This window comes from Silurus aristotelis (genome assembly GCF_946808225.1).
Source record: "Silurus aristotelis genome assembly, chromosome: 13".
Taxonomy (NCBI): Eukaryota; Metazoa; Chordata; class Actinopteri; order Siluriformes; family Siluridae; genus Silurus; species Silurus aristotelis.
The window spans coordinates 14592839-14615617 of NC_139586.1; the positions used below are offsets into that span (position 1 = coordinate 14592839).

Below are 22779 nucleotides of genomic sequence, written 5' to 3' on the forward strand. Positions count from 1 at the left end.
GCAATCATTTGTGATACGTTTTTTTTTTTTCCTCTGTTCGTAATGGTAAAAGGACTGCTGTGTAACTAACAAAGACAACACTTAGGGGTGTTCTCATCAAATAATCAACAAAAGGAGGTTTTAAGGATTTTCCTGTAAAAGTACATCACTGGTTCAGTCTTTTTGAAATGTTATCCATGTCTGCTAAATTGTACAGTTTAATCTCTCAATGCTTTTCATGCTTACTACATACGCTCAGTACATAGAATATACTATGCACGGAATGTAACTATTATAAATTGTTTCAGGAAAACGATAACAGAAATAAAGAAAAGTCTGCACTCTATTGGCACTCTTAAACCTAAATGCATTATATACCATACCAGGTGTTATTAAATTTTTTTTTACAAGTCACTTTCTGCACTCTCGCAGTCTCATGCATTCATATGACCTACTTCTGTTGATTGGTTACCACGTTCACACTTCTAATGATCTGTACTATGGAAGCAAAGGTGTGGTAGCACACTGAGAAAAGGTGCATCATCTTGGCAACGGAAAAACCTGAACTCCCATGAGGCCTGAACGCCCCTAGACCATGAATACCAAAGTATTAATGTAAACACTGTTTGTTTCTTAGACGCAATCAAAATGAAAACAGATTCTAGCACTATGCTGCAGGTTCCGTGGGAGAAATGAGGCGATTTATCAGGTTTAGTGAGATACTGGAGGCTGGTTACCAACAACATTCTGCAAGTAGTGAAATTTTTTTTTTCTGTTTCTGGTCCCATTCCAGGTTTGAACTTCGACTATGATTTGTGCCATTCCAGGTGTAAATCAAAAAAGTTAAAAGTATTTTATCAATGAAGTCCTTCGTTTTGGGGTTTTTATTTATTATTTCGAAAACCTTTCTTTCTAATCGTATCTCAGGCAATCTTTCTTTTTTTTTTTTTTTTCTTTTTTATATTCGGGAACGGGCTTTCCCTGGAATAAGATTCAAGAACCAGTCAGTCAGGTCCCTTGAGTCATTTATGAATATGATTCATTGCTCCAGAGAGTGATTCAACTGCATATTTTTCTTCCTGTCTCCCTGGTAACAGCCCCCCAACTGGAACCCCCCCTCCTTCCCCACCCCTCCAAAGTATTATGACACTGTGCCATGGCAAGATGAGCGCCAAGCACTGAATCGGTTGCCGGATCTTGGTCATGTCTTGGTGAAATTATTTTGGGGATCAGCTGTTGCGTTGTCATTGCTGTGAGCCTATCGGAGGAAGGAGGGAATGGAAACAGAGGCTGGCTGTGCTGTCATTGGGACTGTGGGAGTGTGGGGGCCGGTCTAGCAGAGCCATCTGCTGCAGTATTACTGCAGCCAACCATCCTCCGCCCCTCTCTCTCTCTCTCTCATGTTCTCTTTTACTCTGTCTCTTTTTATGTCTTTGTCCTTCGCAGCCCTTTTTGCAGTCTGAGCAACCATTATTTTACATCTGCCATTGTGTCTGAAATTCTTTTACAAAATTCCTCTTATGTTCAGCACATTCTTTTACAGGTCCTGTTTTCATGGGGCTCTTTTCAGCTCAAATCTAAATATTGTGGTCAGAGTGCAATTAAGGCATAATATTTATTTGTATCCACATTTAAACCAGATATGAGTTTAATCTGAACTGTCAAAAGACTAATTCCAACCATTAACCCTAATTCCGGACCAGGCAGTTACAAAGAATGCTTTAAACGCGTCACATGGTCACAAAGAACCGGGTTTATATATAGTCTTTATATCATGTTCTACCAGATTCCTGTCTTGATGCATGTTTGTATGTTATAACCCAGTTGTAACCCAGTTTAGAATTGGGCTATAGTGTAAGTATGTGTATGTAAGTAAATTAAGTATGATATCCAGAGGGTTCAATGAAGGAGAATCAGACAGTACTAACGTAAATACCTGTATGTTGGTTCTAAAAAAAACAAAAATGACGTCACCCCATTGCCACAGCAGACAAAAAACTCATGTTTAATACAGGTGCAACTGGCACTTATGTGATCATACTAGGTATGTTACACAATAGTGGTGTTTTTAGAAACCTAGGGAACCTATCAACAAAACAGATGAGATCAGAATCTCATAGGGGTTTTGTCATAGGGCAGATTATGTAAGGGCAGAGCAAGAAATGGTGTAGAATGGCGATTGGTCAAACACATCTGATAAGGTCTTTGACTGGAATGAATAGTCTTCTACATTGAACTTCATTAGTAATATATTGACAGACAAAAATTAATTTTCTCTTCTCACTTCCTAATTTTTTTGGTTGCTGATAATACATTAAATTGCTTTGCTACTTATCATGCAGGTCAACTCTCATGTGCAGGATAAACTTCTACATACCTTCCAGTTCATTACACATGCTTAATACACAAGACAGAACACAATAGCTTGTACATAAAATATACTCTGTAGTACTGTAAAACAAATGACTCCTTGTATTTCTATTGCATTTTAAAGATGTCTGAACGCAGATTTGCGCTCAAACATAGCTCCCTTTTTGAAGTTTAAAGTATTGGCACCCTGTTCCCAAATGCATTAAGTCCATCTTTGTGCGAGGTTTTTCAAGCATGTTGAGCTCAGCACCGTCTCTACAGGGCCGCGTTGTTCCATTGCATCAGATGGAAAAGTTATCCTTAGATAATTGCTCCTTGAGGGAGGCGGCTCTTCAGCCGTGACACGTTTGCTGATGTGATTTTCGTCGTCACTAATTGGTCTGTGATGAATGAAGTGACTAAAAAAGGATATGTGTACAGATAATGCTTGAGGTGCTGGTCATAGCTTTTGTTCTTTTGTTTTAGATCCAAATCTCAAAAAAGGCCACTGTGGACCGAAACAGTTTTCAAGTGACTGAATGCTTTTAATGACTTTTTTTATTATTAGTCATTCGGGCTGTATTCATATTTGTTTTTTATATATTTTATGTTTTCTCTTTTAAACTAAAACTGTTTTGTACCTTTGTCTCTGTTTGTAGGTTCTGTATCAGGATGCGGCAGTGAACCCTCTAGTCTTCTCGTGATGGTGAGGATATTTGGGGGCCTGCCCTGTGTGGGCCAGACCAGCTGTTACAACAACAACTCCCAAGAGTACTGCTACTCTGCGCGGATCCGCAGCACAGTACTACAGGGTCTTCCCTTTGGAGGAGTGCCCACTGTACTCGCTCTCGACTTCATGTGCTTCCTGGTACACATTTTGTATTTAGTTTTTTGATTTGTTTACCAATAAATATTTAATTAAATTGTTTCTTTTTATTAAATATATTTATTTACGATTACATGTTCTGTGACATGTACAGTATATTGCTAATAGATATTCTAGTGATTTCACTGATATTTTTAGCTGTAATTGGAACAATAATTAAAATAAATTGTTTAAATATTTCATCAAAGCACTTCATAACCTTGTATTTCATGTCACTCCATATTTCTGTTAATACTAAACTTTTACATTTTATTAATGAGTAACTAAATTGTTCCTGGGTACATTGACAAGATCTGTTTCTCTTTTGTATATGTTTCTTGTAATGTGGTTAAACGAGTTGAGTGTTCAATTAAATCTTCATTTAGACTAATCCACGATTCAGTGCTAAAAGCTCCACCCTGATCATTCCTGTCTCTCTAAAGAGTAACAGATCTTGAGCATGAACCAGTTTACTTCCTGAAAATACAGAACGAAGTCTTTAAAACAAAATCTAGATGCCATAGATAATAGAACGCAGATTCCACAGATGGAAATTGTGTGAGATTTCTTAAGCACTTATTCCAAACAGCCAAAACCTTAAAACCAACTGTGTAATAATGTGTTGGTTTTCTTTGTTACAAAAATAGTCAGTAGATGCTGTAAGTGGGGTGGAGCCTCATTAGATCAGACATGTTTTTTTCCAGTTCATCCCACAGATATTTGATTGGATTGATTTTGGGAAAATCAGGAAATTACAAACTGATTTCACAAGACTTGCTGAAATGCTTATTGATTTTTTTCCAGCTTCCAACACACCAACTTCAAGAACTGACTATTCATTTGCTCCCTAATTCTTTATAACACAACCATTGATGGGTGCCATTGTAATGTGATAATGTTCTTTACTGCACTTGTCAGTGGTTTTAATATTATGACCAGGAAATGTGTAGTCCTTGTGGAAACCCAGATTTTTAGATAGTCAGTGTTATTTTTGCATGCCTAATAGGGGGAAAAAATCGAGAGCTGCTAAATGCATGAGCAATGCATTAACCCACATGCCTGCTCCACCCAATTGATCTTTAGCCTTTATAAAGGGGCAGAAAGGTTGTTGGACCTTTCCCGCTATAATGAAAAGAGAGATGTGTAACCTAATAATGTTCCCAGCTGCAAACTTCAATGTAATGTTGACCCATATTCTTGCTGATGAGCACGACTTGGACCTGGTTGTCGGTGTAAATTTCCAGCCAAGGACTGAATGTCTCATAGTCAGCATTGTTACATTTCTGTGCGTGTTACAATGCTATAGCTCTGTGGGACTCATAATAAAAACCCTATAATTATCTTTAACACAATAATTGCTTCCTTTTGGCTTTTTTTTTAATTAAAAAAAAAAAATTTTATTCCAATATTGGTTTAGTGCCCTGATGCTTACTTTGTTTTCACTTGTGTCTCAGGTACTTCTCTTTGTCTTTTCCATTTTGCGGAAATTGGCATGGGATTATGGCAGGCTGGCTCTCGTAACCGACGCTGACAGGTACATTTATCTTCTCCTTCTCTTTTTTTCTGTAGGATATGTGAATGATGATGATGATGATGATGATGATGATGATGTGTGATGCTGTTTGATGATGTGTTGCTAAATAAACTTCCTTTTTTTTTCTTTCTTTTTTTTTTTTTTTTGTAAAAGGTTTTGTGGGTTATGTCACATCGTGCCTTAATTCATTATCACAATCATTACCTTTTACTTTGTAGGCTGATATGGTGATAACGGGTTTTTATTTATTTATTTAATTCTTGATACTGATTGACAGTAGTTTAGGCAACAAATTAATCAGCACCTTCAGACAGAGTTGCTGTTAGTTTTATTTCTGTGCTTGTTTTAATTTAATGACTATTTATACCTATACGGAAGGAGTCTTCAATAATTTTTTTTTTTTTATATTTCTCTCATAAACAGACGTGACTACATTTGATATACAATACAGATGGGTACAGGGGCAAGTGTGCATCTGCTGTAATGAAAATAATGACTTGTTTTACAGGCTTTCTGGAAGATACATACGAAAAATAAACGGATACATATTATGCCTTGTCCTTATTGTGAATAAAAAGTTATTAATTAAGGTCAAATTAATGTAGTATAAGAGCAATGAAAACTCAACTTTGTGACAGAAACTGTATACCGTATTTTCCAGACTATAAGCCGCTACTTTTTCCCCACGTTTTGAACCCCGCGGCTTAAACAATGAAGCGGCTAATTTATGGATTTTTTCTGGGTTTTTTCCGGTTTCACAAACTTCAAGCCAAAAAACTGAACCCCATAACATTAGACCAATGAAATTGCCGAACAGGTTCAGGTTAACCAATGAAACTCTTTCTGTTAAATCGGATGCGCTCCCACTGAATCGGGCCGCACCACATCATAAATATGGATGAGGTTCCTCTGACATTTGAAAAGAGGTTCAGAGAGGTTCACAGGTTCCTCTGAAAAAAATGCACTTCACCTGTGTTCTGAGCTGCACGGCATCGTGAGAAAAGCTTCACCGGTAGTGATTTTTTGGCACAACGATGCCAAAAGATAAACTCTCGAGAGAAGTAGTTGTGAAAGGAAGGAGGAAGACAGTGAACAATGACTTTCTTGGTAGACTACTGTTTAGATACAAGCCGTGTAACAGACACTGTCTTTCATCAAAGCCTGTGTAAAGTTCATTAGTTTCAGTGTAGACAATGTAGACGGCTTATAGACAGGTGCGGTGTATTTATGTTCAAAATAAAAATCTTTGTCAAATTCAGTGGTTGCGGCTTATATTTGGGTGTGCTTAATAGCCTGGAAATTACGGTACTCATTCATTTCCTATAACATGCTTCCACTGTTTTTTTGTTTTTTTTCCCCCACTTTTTTAAATTTTGTGTCTTGTTTATTTTTTCCATATCTGAGCATTCAGTGGCAAATTGGTGTCCTGGTCTTCTCGAACACGTATGTGTTGACAAATCTGAGGAAGGAAATCTCATCTCGTGTCTCCATCTGTTTGTCATTTTTACAACTTCTTGTTGCAGGCATCTGTATCCGTAGCAAAGAAGCTCAAGAGACCTGTAAAACAGGTTGCGTGTTGGTGTGTGCGAAAAACATTGTCATGTGACAGTAAGGTTGCAGTGAAGATAAGGAATAAGAATGTCAAAGGCATGTTAATAACTTGCATAATTCGCGAAGCACTCTGCTTTTAGAGAGATTTGTTTGTAAGGCAGGAAAGATGAAGAGGGATTTGGCTTGTTCTGTTTGCACCAGACAGTTGCTATAGTAACGATTCGAGTCTTTGTACCTCATCTTAGCCAAGCTGGTTTTAAAGTGAAATTTATAGCGAGAGACCTGGAGTATTATATGGTCAAAATCTATACAATTTTTTACAGCATTTCTTTTCTGTCAGTAAGCGTTGTACAGCAAAGTGGTGAATCCAGAGTCTGTTGTGAGATGGGATGCTAGTTAATTCATAGTGATGAGTAATTAATTTAGCTACTAAGCAGCATGCTTTTGGACAGTCTGAAGAAATCAGGAGATCCCTGAGGAAACCTACGTGGATGTATACAATCTACAACATTTTACACACACAATGAATCAATCTTTTGATCAAACCAAGGACCCTGCAAATATGAGACTATTTGATATAAAGCCCTATTTGCCAGTCTCCAGCAGAATATTTTTAATATAAGTGCTGTTATAAAACATTGGTCTACCAACTAATATCAAGCGTTGTGACTCGTACCTTTTGTGCATCTTCAGCTGCTAAGCTTTTCCTGTTGCTCATCTTTTTCCTGTGTGGGTTTAGCTTTTATTCTACAGGAATTAATGTATTTTTGTGCCTTCTCTTTCATTTCCAGAACAAAGCATGGCTCATTTTCCCCTGCACCAAAACCTCAAGCATCAAGCTTGAATACAGAAGTGTTCCTCACAGGGGTCTCATAATAGGCAGAAAAACTATTTTACACACACACACACAAACCCCCTGAAAGGCAGATGGTGAACAACACTAATTATTTAGGTCGAGTGTTTCAAGTCTGTAATGATGTTTCTTTTGAATACAGCAAGCATGAAACAAATCTTCTTTTGATTGTTTAATTGTAGACTACATTTTGGAGGGGGTAAACTGACACTAGGGAATATAGTAACTGAATACGTTTACATTATTCAGAGGGAATGTACTCTATCAAATAAATTTACAAATATCAAAGTGTTTTAAGCCATAAAGGTTAACATCTTGTTCATGAGCAGCACTATATTACACTCCGTCAAAACTAGATTCCAATGATGTAAGTTACAGAAAGAGTCACTGAAAGAAGCCATCTGACAGAAATCAAAGATTAGAGTCACAGCAATTGCCACACTATGAAGAGTGTTCCTTCTTTTGTCCATGGTAGCTTTTGATTAGGATTTTTCAAATCCAGATACTAGATTGTTAAAAGTTTGGTTGTTTAATCTTTTTTGACTTTGTCACAGGCAGGTAAGAAAAAGAAAAGGTTTTTACTTGTCATTAGTTTTGACCTGTTACACTCTATGGCCAATAGTATACCTACATTTGACAATCACAGCAATATGTGGACCTTCTGTAAACTAATGGCACAAAGATTTGTCTGGAATTATAGTGTTCAAACACTGCACTAAAGCACATGCATTGCATCAATCTAAGTAGATGTAAAAAACTCTGTTAATACTGGATTTTGTAAATATACACTACAAATTGTACCAATTCCACATTGTAATGTACTAATTTAAACAGGCCCACTTTTGCTGCACATACCTACAAAATGCAAGACGTTTCAGCCAGCATTCTTTCCATTAGGCATTTATTGCTTTCTCTGTCTTTCAATCGATGCCCGTACCCTTTCTAAAAGTGCTAGGTTGTACAAAGTGCTGTTAATCTTTAAATGAGCTGAATGAGACACCTGACTGCATCTAATGGGGAAAAAAAATGCTCTTGTTTTTGAATAACTCCATTTACTCATTTCATGCTGCCACAAGATTGCTTTTAAATTTCGACTGTAGGCACAGTTTTTGCTGGACAGAAATGCAGACTCGGTCTAGACAGGAGACCTGAAACATGAATGGGGAAAAAATAGATGCTTTTTAAGATTTGATTGTGGACATAGCCTGAGTCTGGAATAGGATTCATATATGGCTATGGACTACTGTAATTTCTGAGGTATGTGCATAGGGTTCATGGATGTTGGGTCACACTCTATCTTGTCTGTGATGTAGGATTAAATGAATGATCTAAATGTACATTGCATGTGAATCTATGGAGTGTTTAATCTATCTAGGCAACATAAATGAATGTAAAATATCAGCCTCCAACTTAATTCTAGCTTCTTGACACCATTCTGTGTTTTTTTTTCGTATTTATTTATTTATTTATTTATTTATTCATTCAATAAATAATTTAGTTCAGGATGGGTTATGCAGTGGCTTGGCTCAGCTAACACATTTTATACAGCCAGTTCTTCATTAGCCTTGGATAGGCCTTGTTTTAGTGTCGTAGACATGTTGTGCCTCCTTTTCCTGACTCGTTACTTTGTGCCTTTTACTGCCGAGCCTTGAGGTTTCACTTTCCTTCCTTTTTATGCTGCCATCTCGTTCCTCCGTGCAGGGACAGTGTCGCTACAGAAGCTCCAGTGCACGATTTTCTTGACAGGAGGAGGGAAGTGAATTAAGCCGGCATTATAAATGCCATCTGTTCTATGAAGCAATCTGCTCCGTCGAGCAGCACACATATTTTCTGCACTCCCAGGATTTCTGTTGTTACTGTGCAGGGTGACTGTTTCGAGAACCCACGCATTCTTGCGTTCGCTTTCTCTCTCCCTCTCTTTCTCACTCACACTCACACTCTCACACACACACACACACACACACACACACACACTCCCCCTCCCTGTGTGTGTTTCAGCTGGCAAACAGCACCAAGAATATCCAGCAGCCCTGCTCTCAGCATATCATTTTGCATCATGGCAAATGCTTCGGCCCTTATTGCTTATCAATACATCCAAAAATAAATCGAGCCAAAGATACACCCAGTTACATAACTTTGTACATACCTTGTAATCAGATCTTTTTTTAAGGCTTTTATTGACTTTGGAAGCCTTGACCTTGTTTAACCTGAAGTATTTTATTGATTGAGTTCTCTTATTTCTGTGTTTTGAAAGCAGTGCTGTATGTTTCACACAGATAAAATAATTCTCATATTGGTTTGTCAAGGTTGATGTAGTGATCGGATTTTGGTGGTAATCGTTATATGCAGAATTTATTAAAATTTTATTGTATTTTTTTTAAGATTATTTCTTAAAAAAATAATATGTAAGATTTAAAGCTGCATAAATAGTAGCTGTTATTGTTGAAGATGCACACTTGCATTACAGTTCTTTATTATTAATGTTCAATATCTTACAATAGTGAGTACACCCCTCACATTTCGGCAACCATTGTATTATATGTTTTCAAGGGACAATACTATAGAAATGAAAACTGGATACACTTTAGACTAGTCAATGTGCAGCTTGTCTTTTAAAAATAACTTTACAGCCATTGTTGTCTAACTTCCAACAAAAGTGTGTACACTCTAAATGAACATGTCAGAACTGTGTCCAAAGTGTCAATTTTGTGTGAGCACCATTGCTATCCAGCACTGCCTTTATCCTGCTGAGTATGGAATTCATCAGAGCTGCACAGGTTGGTAGTGGGATCCTCTTCCACTCCTAGACATCATGGAGCTGCTGGATGTTACACATGGCACTTCACCACCTTCTGCTTGAGGATACCCCACAGGTACTCAATAGGGTTCAGGTCCAGAGACATACTTGGACACTCTATCAGTTTCCTCAGCAAGGCAGTTGTCATCTTGGAGGCATGTTTAGAGTCTTATAATAGTGAAAAACTGCCATTTGGTAGAGATTTTGAAGAGAAGACATCATGTTCTGCTACAGAACGTCACAGTACATGCTGGAATCCATGTTTCCCCTCAATGAACTGCAGCTCCTCAGTACCAGCAGCGCTCATGCAGCCCTAGACAATGATGCTACAACCACCACCACCACCACCATGCTTGACTGTAGGCAAGACACAATCTTCTCGGTACCGCTCACCAAGGCGTTGCCACACATGCTGGACACCATCTGAACCAAACAAGTTTATCTTTGTCTCATCAGGCCACAGGACATGGTTCCAGTAATTCATGCTCCTCGACAGGTTGTCTACAGCAAACTGTTTGCAGGCTTTCTTGTGAACCAGCTTTAGAGGAGTCTTCCTTCTGGGACGACTGCCATGTAAACTGACTTGTTGCAGTGTGCGCTGTATGGTATGAGCACTGACATGCGGGCCTTCTGCTTCTGCAACCTCTAAAGCAATGCTGGCAGCACTCATGGGTTTTTTTTTTTTTTTTAAGTCAGGTACTGCACCTGATGCACAGCACAAGGACTCAATTTTCTTTCATGGACCCTTGTAAGGTCTGTTCCGATTGAAGCTGGTCTTGGAAAACCTCTGTATGACCACTGCACTGTAACACAGTTTCAGGGTGTTACACATATATAGCGTCGGCCATTTTTGTGGAGAGCTGCAATTCTAATTCTCAAATCCTCAGGGTTCTTTGCCATTAGGTGTCATAATAAACTCCAGAGGTCAGTATGAGAGAATTGTACTCAAAGCACCAAATTCTAATTGCTCTAATACAAGATACACAAATTTGTATGATCCTGTGAAGCAGTTAAAAACATGAACATGATAAATCCGACATGTGGCTTTGCATATTTAAACATCGTACAGCTGTTATCACTTAGGGTGTACTCACTTTTGTTGCCAGCTATTTAGATTATAATGGCTGTATGTTGGCTAGATGGGTCAGAGCGTCTCCAAAGTGTAGCTTTCTAAGTAAACATTTTCTTTTACTTTACACAATGTTCATTGACTATTCACATTTCAATGCTAGCTAGTAAACTAAATACACCTGGCTCCTTAGTAGTAATGTAGTTTGAGATACAAATATCCATGTTTTACCTCATACTTCCCCAATATATCTTCCTGAAAAACAAACAATAGGAAGGTACTTTTCCACAGTCTGCATTTTTTTTTTTTTATAGTTTTATTGCACACTCCTGCTCTCCCACTTCCCGGTGCTCTGATTTGTGCTCTGCAGGACCTTGAATGCCCCAAACTGGGCCATTTGGATATTGACTATCTGTGCTATTGAGTGATGCCGCTGGAAATGAGTATGTCCTGAACCACAGAGCTTTCGGGCTATTTTATACAAGCGTACAGGAACATTCTGTTCAGGCCCAAAGCTTGGCCCAGTGCCTGAGGTTTTATTGTGTTGCAGTTAACATACATAGTAACTCAGCCTTATCTTGCTGTTTCAACTAGCCTATGTTATGGCATTAATTTATAATTAACCATTAAATCTGTCTTTCCTTTCATGTTTTACAGTAAAGGGTGAGTTCTCGGGTTAGATATATTGACATGAATTGCATTACATGCAGACATAGCCATCTAGTCAAACAGTTATTATTGATTTTGGTGTAGGTGAGTTATGAGTCATAGTTCAGTAATTAAGAATTGCGAAACCAAGCTGAGTTTCCAGTCATAAGTGTTATGGTTAGGCACCAGTCATAAGCTTTGAAAAAACTTAGTGTGATTCAGATCGCAGAGAGCTCAAATCACACAAATCACATGCTTTTCAGTCATAAGTCTTTACCTCTGTATTCAGTTAAGTCATTATTCATATTCATATTCATATTATTATTATTATTATTCAAACCTATGTAGTCCAAAATGATTAGTGAGTCATAAGATTTGCAGTCAGTTGAGTTATTTTGCAAACAGAGTTGAGCTACAAGTCTGGAAGCTTTGCTGTTCAAGTCGAGGCATGATTCATAACCTACATTGAACTGATCTGCGAGTTGTTAACTTTTACAGGAAGAGTTGAGTTGTGAATAGTAAGCCTTTCAAATCCAATTTATCACACCTTTTGTAAACCGAAACTTTTTTTTACCAAGTTTTTACCTTTGCACTTTTACCTCAAAATTAACTTGTTTTTGTGACTAGTATATTTTCTTAATTTCTATAATTATACTATATAGACAAGTTTGTGGAAACTTGAGCATGAGATTCCTGTGTTTTTTTTTAACATTCCATTTCACATTTGCTGTTATAATAACCTCCTATTCTGGAAAGATGTTCCAATATATTTTGGAGTGTGCGTTGGAGATTTGTGCTCATTCAGCCACAAGGTAGTTAGTAAGGTACTGATGTAGGGTGAGGAGGCCTAACGTGTAGTCCGCATTTCAATTCAAGATATTTCACACCAACTCATGTAAACCATATCTTCATTGTCATGCTAGAACAGGTTTGGCTCTCCTTGTTCAGGTAAAGAGAACATTTTATGCTACTACTTTATGCTTCCAATAACATACAACTTTTTAAAGGTTTTTCAGAAGAAACACATATGGCTGGAAAAGTCAGGTGTGCCAAAACCTTTGTCCATAGTGTTTGAGGTTGAATCCAAATGTTTGTAAGAGAAAACTTCCTAAATATAAGAACAGCAGTAGACTGTAAATATTACGTTAACTCAGTTGTTAAGATGTTGGGCTTCTGCATGAAAAGTTGTAAGTTGAAATCCCAGCATCACAAATCTGCCGCTAGTGGGCCCTTTGCGAAAGACCCTCATCCCTGCTCAGTTGTATAAATGAGAATGTAAGTTGCTTTGGATAAGGGTGTCTGACAAAACAGCATAAATGTAAAATATACTGCATAACTACCATTAAGAAATATTAAACTTGTTTTCTTAGTTTGTTTAAACGGTCATTTTTGTTTATTGCCTTTGTGTGTTGCGCTTCGTGTAAAACGCAGCCTGCTGATGATAATCTTACCTCAGATGCCATGAATCGAATTGTTTTTCACTTCAGGTTTTGATGACCTTAGCATATGTGTTATTTATTCACTGTGAATGTTAGTATGACCTTCTGTAATCTCAAAGCTGTAGCAGTGCTCTGCACTATTTTATGGAACTTTTAGTTGCGTTGCCCTGCTCCATGGTTGCAGTAATGTCTGTGTGATGTACAGCACTGATGACTCTTAAAGATATGTCTCAGGGTGGTTTTCTCCTTAGTCTTTGTGAAGGGAGATCAAAGTGAGGTGTGCAGTGTTACATGATATGTTACGCTGACTCATTACATGTCTGCGGCACACTACTGGATTTTCAAATACCTGAAAACACTGTAGTTCTTGTATGAAGTTACATTCCATTAATCGCAAGTCTTTTCATCTAGCGTTGGGGTTGACAGCATACAAGATGTCACCTAAAGCAATCGCTGTGTAACACTGGATTCTCTCTTTTTTTTCTTTTTTTTTTTTTTCTTTTAGATCTATACATCAGTAGCATTCAGCAAGAGTTCATTAGTTTTTGCCTCAGCTATATTTTTAAACCTGTGTAGGTGTTTATTTATTTATTAACATTTTTTTCTGCTTAAAAATGTCTTGAAATTTGGGTGTACAGGATGATTGTTGAGTGGTACATAAAGAACTTTCTCTAAGTGACTGTTGCATTTTAGCAGAATATTTGTGCTTATTATTTTTTATTACCATCATCATCATCGTTGTTGTAGTTTTTAATTGTTTTGGGATTTTTTTGTGTATATAATGTTGCCTGATTTGCTGTATATAATATATTTAACACTTATGCAAATGTTCCTGTCAATTCTCCTTATGGCTTGATAGTGGAGTACAGTAAATGGTCAGCTCCAGGGGAGTTTCATAGAATCACCTGAAATGATTAGATCACAGAACACAGAAATAATTGTTCAAAGCTCTGTTGTTGCATGTGTATAGCAACCGAAGGAGGGAGGGAGGGGGGGGGGAGAGAGAATCCTATCCACATTTGTTAGACAATACAAGACTAGGCAATACCTACTAGAAATTTCCATTTAATATTGCATACTTCAGTCTGTCCTCATGCACTTCATGTGCTTATAAAGTATTTTATTGGGTGGTGCATTTTAAAAGGGCCAATCATTTTGATGCTGACAACAACTTTTTGTATTCTGATGCTTTATGACAAGGACAATGCATATGTGTAAAAGGACTTTTTTCTCATGGTTTATTGTGTTTAGAAACTTAATTTGATTCTTCCCCCTCATACATGGTTTATTCTCTGAGATTTAACAAGAAACACTGTGTATGTAATTCTCTCTCTCTCTCTCTCTCTCTCTCTCTCTCTCTCTCTCTCTCTCTCTCTCTCTCTCTCTCTCTCTCTCTCTCTCTCTCTCTCTCTCTCTCTCTCTCTCTCTCTCTCTCTCTCTCTCTCTCTCTCCTCTTACTTACTTTAAATTTTTTTCCTCTTCCCAAGACAGAAGAAAAGATTCAACGGCATAGAAGAACGGGAATAGTACGTCATTTACATGTTCACACTCCTTAAAAAAAAATTCCTGGGCTGCTCCTCATTTTCTAACTGGTGAACTAACAAACGCTTTTCTTCCTCCTGTAGGGTGTGTTGTGTGTTTGGGAGGGCTGCACATTCTCTGAGTGTTTGACCTTTTGACTTTTCCTAACATACCGCCGCTAAACCGTTATTTATGACAATTTGTGTGTGTGCATGTGTTGGCACTGGTATGGTGGTGAGCTTTCCCTATAAGCAAATGTGATTTCTCAATACTAATTTTTCGTGTGTGTGTGTGTGTGTGTGTGTGTGTGTGTGTGTGTGTGTGTGTTAATGGGCAGGCAGAATCAGTTGTCCCCAATAGAACAGAAACGTACACCAGTTTTGATCTTCTGGGGACAATTTTTTTTGTTTGTTTGTTTGTTTTTTTTCTCCTCTCCTCAAAATCAAGTGTGTGGGAATGTGTGTAGGCTGGTGTGTGTATGCCTCCTAACATACTTATCTTACCCTGCCTGTCTAACCTAAATGGCCGCAGTACAAGAAAGGAAAAGGGTAACTATGAGCCTGTGCGAAGGTAAAAAATCAATTCTCAAAAATTATGGTACCCTCCCCCCAACTTGTGTTACTTGTATTCCCAGCCGATTTATTTTTTCTTTACGGCTACATTTAATGCTCTTCATTTGTGGGTCCCCTCTCCCTGTGAATTGCATAGTGAAATTCTTGGTAGATGTGACCTTTTGGAAGCCTCACTCACCCTAACAGAGACTTATTCAAAACCGTCTGTTGTCTATTGTTCTCTTTAGGATCTCTGGCAAAATCATATTAGGACATTTAAGTCTTGTCGATGAAGCATGCATCCTCGTGGCTTATTTTAAGCATTCTGCTGCTCTAGACAAATATTTCGGTTGACTGACTCATCCTTGGGCAGCAGTGGGCACTTTAAATCAAATGTATTGCTTTCTAAAAGCAACTACACTCTTTGACAAGGTTTTTTTAGTTGTTCCTCAGCGAAATTACAACCGTCTTCCTGTTAGAAAGCATTCTAATAATCCAGTCAAGTCTTGAAACTATTCTAGACTAACTTCAAAATGCCACACTCTGGATGTTAAAAAAAAATAAAAATAACAAAGACCAATAATTTAGTATTATGCAACCTGTTAAAAAACCTGGGAGATACTGAGAAAGTAAAGCCAGGACCGCCCAGGACAGGGTGACCCTGTTGACGACTGTGTTTTAGGCAAACATGATTATGATATATTTACAACCCCAGTAGGAGTGGTTGGTACATGAAGTCACCAACTAGTGTATTAAATGTGCTCAAGGTTATAAGAAAAAACGTATTATATGAATAATGGTATGACGCATTGACCGAATATGGGTATGAATATTAAACAATGCACTTTACTTATGTTTTAATCAAGAATTCAGCGATGAAGGTGTGTGTCTTTCCACTAAACCTGCTGCAAACAGCATGAAATGGTGACCGGGGAGTCTGGTATGATCCCTGTATGTAGGATGTTGATGTCTTGATGTAGTTTGTGGCTTTAAAAAAAAATCAACACATGCCAGTTTGCTTTAAGTCAGTGTGTATTTAACTAACCATAATAATTCATAACTAATATGCTTATTTACACAGCAAAATCTTTGCTCATCTTGTAAGTTGGTTAAAAGCCTACTGTTTGTCGTTGTTCAAATTTCCAAATGAAAACTTAAGTAAGGAGATATATTTCTGCGTGGTGGCCTGAAAATAAAAGATTTATTTTTAAATGTTTTAAAAAAATTTCAGAAGTGTATGTATAATTTAATTTATGTATGTATCATTTAATTATTATATATATATATATATATATATATATATATATATATATATATATATATATATATATATATAATATATATATATACACACACATACATACAGTACAGACCAAAAGTTTGGACACACCTGCTCATTCAAAGAGTTTTCTTTATTTTCATGACTATGAAAATTGTAGAGTCACACTGAAGGCATCAAAACTATGAATTAACACACGTGGAATTATATACATAACAAAAAAGTGTGAAACAACTGAAAATGTCATATTGTAGGTTCTTCAAAGTAGCCACCTTTTGCTTTGATTACTGCTTTGCACACTCTTGACATTCTCTTGATGCCTACTTTGAAGAACCTACAATATGACATATTTTCAGTTCACTTTTTTGTTATGTATATAATTCCACATGTGTTAATTCATAGTTTTGATGCCTTCAGTGTGACTCTACAATTTTCATAGTCATGAAAATAAAGAAAACTCTTTGAATGAGCAGGTGTGTCCAAACTTTTGGTCTGTACTGTATATATAATATATATACAGTACAGACCAAAAGTTTGGACACACAAGGTTTTTTTATATATATATATATATATATATATATATATATATATATATATATATATATATATGCAGCATACTGTAGGAATGAAATCTACTAGTGTGGTTAATTTGTGTATGTGTATATATTATAGTGTGTTGAAAGATCGAAAGAAACAAAGAATAAAATGTCATTAACGTTAACATTAAAATTAAAGATTGGGTAATGTAAAGGGTTTTCCCAGGTCGCCATTTCGGTTTCATACAATACATTTGACACATTCCTCATAAGTGTCAACACTCAAATCTATCCTCACTTTAACCTACATTTGCATGAATGGACTTTCAGCCTCCTCAGTCCAATTTCAGTGCTCCTGAAAGATTCCAACTTAACCTTTGCATTTAAAAAAAGAACATCATGTGTATTTGCTTTGAATCTTGCTTTTGACCTCCTTTACATTTTTCTCTCCCTATTTCCTTTTAGTGTGGCTTCAGCATTGCATTCAGAGACTCCAGATCGCTACGAGCGGCTCACCTCCGTCTCCAGCTCCGTGGATTTCGAACAGCGAGATAATGTAAGAAATTAGTGGGGTTTTGGTTTTTATTTATATTCCCCCCCCCCCCCCCCAAGCTTGTACAGTAGTTGCTGTTGTCTGACCCTTTACCACTCTGGCTTGGCTGTTGGTTTGGGGTTCACTTTAGGTCTGTTCTCTGTTAAATACTGCATGATTAAAAAGCCTAGCTGCAGTCTTGGAGTGTATGTGATATTCGATAAAAATTAAAGACGAAAGGCTGATAAGTAATGATTCCTGGTTCTCTTGAGTTACTTAAAAAAATCTATATAAACACTTTAATTTCAATTAACAGTAAACAGTTCAACTTGAATGTAAAAACGTTCCAAAATGGTTGTGCAGTAAGACATCAAGCTTTTTATATCAACAGTTTGATAAAGGATTGATTTAGGAGCAGTGCAAACAATAATAAAGTAAACCCTTGATATTGTACAATAATAGTATTGGATACAGTATTAAAGATATGCTTTGGAGTCACATATGGTCAAAGTCCTAAAAATATAGTAAACATAAAGTGTAATATATCTCTACTCATCTGCCCTCACTTTGGAAAATTAATATGCTTTTTATTTCTTGTGGTTGTAAAGAGTGCTAAATGGACACCCTGTAGCTATTTTTGAACTTTTCTGGGTATCTTCCCTTAGCTCTGTCATCAAGAGTGATGTTCACTGGATTTCTTTCTTTCTTTCTTTCTTTCTTTCTTTCTTTCTTTCTTTCTTTCTTTCTTTCTTTCTTTCTTTCTTTCTTTCTTTCTTTCTTTCTTTCTTTCTTTCTTTCTTTCTTTCTTTCTTTCTTTCTTTCTTTCTTTCTTTCTTTCTTTCTTTCTTTCTTTCTTTCTTTCTTTCTTTCTTTCTCATTCATTCATTCATTCATTCATTCATTCGTATTACATTGGGGTCAAATATATTGAATGTACCAGGGCAGGGAGCTGTCTGTCTGAATCACATTATCTAATCAGATTTAAAAAATAAATAAAAAATGAACAGGACACAGAGACTTACTTTTTAAGTCAGTAAAAAGTATACTTGAAAGTTTCTTAAAATGTCAACATTCATCAGTCAATAGTTTATACTTCAGATAAAATATAAGTTAAAATGTAATCATTGTCAAGATCATGTTCAGGGTTTTCTACAGATTTTCAATGTTGTCAGTGTTTTTCTTCTTTCCCACAGTATAAGTCACAGTCAGTACATTTGGCACAACTTTAGTTGTATAAAGACAGCAGTAAGTAAAGGAGCAGTTGCACTCAAACCACCGAAATTTTTGCCCTGTGTCTGAATGATTTTTTACCTTATGCTGCTGTAATATGGTTGGTTGATTTTAAAGAATTGCATGAAAGATCAAGAGTACTGGTGTTCTTATTATATTATTGTATATTTAATAGGAGTGCGACGATACAAAATTCACAGTTCAGTATGTACCTCGGTTTTTAAGTCCCATTTCTGCTAAATTTCAGTACAGATGGGGAAAGTAATGCAAAACATAAAATTGCTTGTGAACATCAGCAGTTTATATTTTCTAAAACAATGAAAAAAATGCATGTTTGTGTTAAATAGAAAATATAAGATCTAAAAAATTTAAGTAGAATAAATTAAATTAATGCAATAAAAATATTTATTGTATTGAATAAATTGAGTATATATCCATATCACTAGATATGGATATATATCGCTACACTGCACTACTCCATTCGTATCGGAAACGCTATTTCTACTGTTAATGTGAGAAAACTCGGATGTTCTGTTCATGCTCAAAATTGGTGACTTCCTGTCACTGCCAACGTTTTTACGACAGTCTAGCAATATGGATATATAGTTAATTTAATCAATATAATAAAAATGTGTATTAAATTTATTTAAAATGTAGTTTTATATATTTTATTTTTTGCGAGTGAGAGGCGGAGACTAACTTCAATGTTTGTGAGGGAACTTAGATTTAAACTATGTTTCTCGCTCAGAATAAGAATTGCAATCGGTACACATGTGCACCATACTGAAAATCCTGTACTGAAACGGGTAAGTACGAACAAATGTATTATTACACCACTAATATTTAACATGACATTCTTTTGAGTTTTAAATCACAAGCAAAAATTGCTAACAGGGCATGTCTGATAAAGGTCTTGTGAGTTGTGTTAGTTATGTTTCTGGTCTTCAACAATGATGTATACAGTTTAGTTAAATTAATTAACACATCTCACGAGGCACACTCTGTTCTGTCTTTCTCTCTGGCTGCCATCCATTCATCCCTTCACAGATGAGCGATCACACTTGCTGCATGCTTATAAGATAATTTATAAAGTAGCATATGCTCCAGCTCCTGGCCTTCTCCTTCTCCTTTAGCTCTGTGCATAAACTACGTCGCTGATGATCTTGCACTTTTCCGCATTGCTGATTAGGGCACAAAAATAAGCCTGCCGTGGGTGGAAGTGAAAGTTCTTCAATGGAACAAAAAGAGCAAAGAAGCACTTTCAGTCTCTTAAACTGTCAGACGAAAGTGCTGAGTAATTGTGGCACAGATTGTGGATGTGAAGGTTCAGTAGTGAGCACAGTGACGTTTGTTTTCTACTGCGTGACTTCCAGTAATCCTGATCCCCGCAGCCAGGCTTCATGTGGTTGCTTCAGGTCATGCAGCTACGTCACATAGCTGTGTCACTCTTCACTAGTTAATTAGGCCTCGGTTCTTACCTTCATACATGCACAAATATCAGCTAGGTGCTTTGTTTTACATGATTATTGTCTTCGTGTGAATTATCTTTATGTATGTTGACGCACACCATTTTGTTTTCTCTGCCTATGCTCGTGACTCACGTTTGTCTCTGCTGTCCCTGCAGGGTTTCTGCTCCTGGCTGACCGCCATTTTTCGAATAAAGTAAGTGGCTTTTTTTTAATGCTGAGCGTGCTGTTAGTGGCCAAGCCAGCTTGGTGACTGCTTTTTTTTTTTTTCATTTAGCTGTCTGTCTATATTATTCACCATTTTAATGCATAGCTCTTTGATAATGTGTTCAGGTTTAACTGAACTAACTTTTAAAAAAGAATTTTGTTTTTACATTCTGTTTTAAAAAATTATTACCAAGGAAATAATTGTATTGAATTTTACAGTAAAATGTATAAAACTCTACAGTAATCAAATGGCACAATCAGCATTACTCAAGCCCTATTTTTTTGTTTTTTTTTGTAGAAAACGAGTGGCAACCTTGTGTAACAAATAACATTTTATACTTATATTCGCAAGCCATAGTCCTTGGAAAACAAATCAAAAGAATATTATTACATTTCATTGTTTTTGTAAGACTTTTGTGTTCCCCGAATTAAATGAAAAGAAAAAGAGGAAAAAAGAGAAGTAAAAAAAATCGATTATATATTTCCAGGAGGAGTAGGGTTTTTTTGCTTTGTGTTTTTTTTATTTTTTTATAATACAATAATTAAAAGACTGGAAGATGTGAATGTTAATGTTAACACTTTTCATTGATTTTATTCCACTGTTAAATAACAAAAACATTTCTAGATATTGAATAAAGTGTCTTCATACAGGCATGTTATTCCAGCGATAATTTGGAAAGGCCACACCCACAAGAGGCAGACTGTCACTTGATCGGAAGAGCTAAATATTATTGGGGAATATTAGTATCACTGTTTGAAAAAGGGGTTTTGTTCAGATTCTTTTCACTATTAATATTTGGACATTGTGTTACCTTTTTAAAGACACGAATTATAAAACACACTGCTATAAATGACAAATTATTATTCCTTTTTAGTCTGGGGGTAAAATGTTGCACTTTGCTTGTCTTTTAAATATGTTGTTTAACAGAATTCTGTTCAGCGTGACTAAATTTTCTAAGCTACTATAGTTAAGCAGTAGTAGGTGTGCAAGGTGGTTATATATATATGTGTGTGTGTGTGTGTGTGTGTGTGTGTGTGTGTGTGTGTGTGTGTGTGTGTGTGTGTGTGTGTGTGTGTGTGTGTGTGTGTGTGTGTGTGTGTGTAGGGATGAGGAGATACGTGAAAAGTGTGGTGAGGATGCAGTACACTACCTTTCATTCCAGAGGCACATCATCGGGCTACTGGTGGTGGTGGGCGTGCTGTCAGTGGGCATCGTTCTGCCCGTTAACTTCTCTGGAGACCTGCTGGGTGAGTAGAGCGCTGCTGAGTGGACACGCACTCAGAAAAAAGACAACGGTGCAGAATAAACACAAGTGGATCTTTTTATATCATTTGTCATACTGTTTGATAATGAAGCACTCCCCATCCTCCAACCAAAAAAGAACAGAAAACAATCCAATCCAACCTAAACACTGAGTGAACATGATCATAGAGTGAATATCAATTATTAGACCTATGATTAAGCTTATATAAATATTTGATCACCTGGTATTTTATTTTTGCGACGTACTTAGGAAGAGTTACCCATTTTGATATAATTTGTTCCAGGTCTGTCTTTTCTCTGTCTTTTTCTCTATTTGTTGCCTCCAAAGCCCAAACTCCTATTTGGTTATTTAGACCAATTTTTATTTTTTTTTATTAATAATGTGAATAACAGGTGAGTTAGCCTGCACAAAATAGCACTTTATTTCTAAAGGAAATCTGACCACTCGTGGTTATTTTACACACACCTCTACTCTGTGGTACTATTGTCACAAAAATGTGCTCCCGTAATTTTTTTTATTATGGGGGTAAATATGCTTAATGTGAGGGGTGGGGAGAGTAGTTTTTTTTTTTTTTTTTTGGAAAAGCCAGTACATATTTTTTGTCCGTTTTTTGCTGCTGCTCGATGTGATGCAGGAATGTGCTAAAGGATATTCTTGAATCTTCCAGAGAATTATGGGTGATCAGGTGTCTCTAAAGGTGGTTGAATATTAATAAGGAGTCGGATTCCGTTTCCATTTCAGAGCGATACTTCACAAATGTCTCCAAAGTGATTAAATGTGTGCCTCAGCTACAAACTGCTAACAAGCTAGAGTTTGCACTTATTCTTGCCCTGTTGATGTCCTCGTTTAATCGTGTCCTGTCCTTCAGTGCAGCTGTAGATTATCATGCGCTGGAGCTTAACCTCAACAGTAATGGGATTGTATTTGTGGGCGAGTGGGTTAATTGGGAGCCAGGTCGAAGGAATGTCAGAAGCAAGGGATAAATTTAACAGAAGTAGGTGGTAGGATGGGAATGAAGTAGAGAGAGCTAATGATTACAGGAAAATAAGTGTTTTTGAAACATCAAACAAATCTTTGAAATTCTTTTCCTCTTTGAATATCAGACCTA

The 22779-nt window shown here is 36.7% G+C and overlaps 1 protein-coding gene across 5 annotated transcripts in view; it reads left to right on the forward strand.

Moving 5' to 3' along the window:
• The window catches only part of tmem63bb (transmembrane protein 63Bb), a 59222-nt gene that overhangs the window by 14450 nt on the left and 21993 nt on the right, over positions 1 to 22779 (forward strand). For 3 of the 5 annotated variants that reach the window (XM_083558732.1, XM_083558736.1, XM_083558733.1), the window contains 6 exons: positions 2988 to 3196; positions 4648 to 4727; positions 14572 to 14610; positions 17437 to 17527; positions 20358 to 20395; positions 21512 to 21654. In XM_083558732.1, coding sequence (XP_083414858.1) covers positions 3032 to 3196; positions 4648 to 4727; positions 14572 to 14610; positions 17437 to 17527; positions 20358 to 20395; positions 21512 to 21654 — 556 coding nt within the window. In that variant the 5' untranslated portion in view covers positions 2988 to 3031. The remainder of the gene's footprint in view (positions 1 to 2987; positions 3197 to 4647; positions 4728 to 14571; positions 14611 to 17436; positions 17528 to 20357; positions 20396 to 21511; positions 21655 to 22779) is intronic. The other 2 variants (XM_083558734.1, XM_083558735.1) reach the window with 1 other exon arrangement.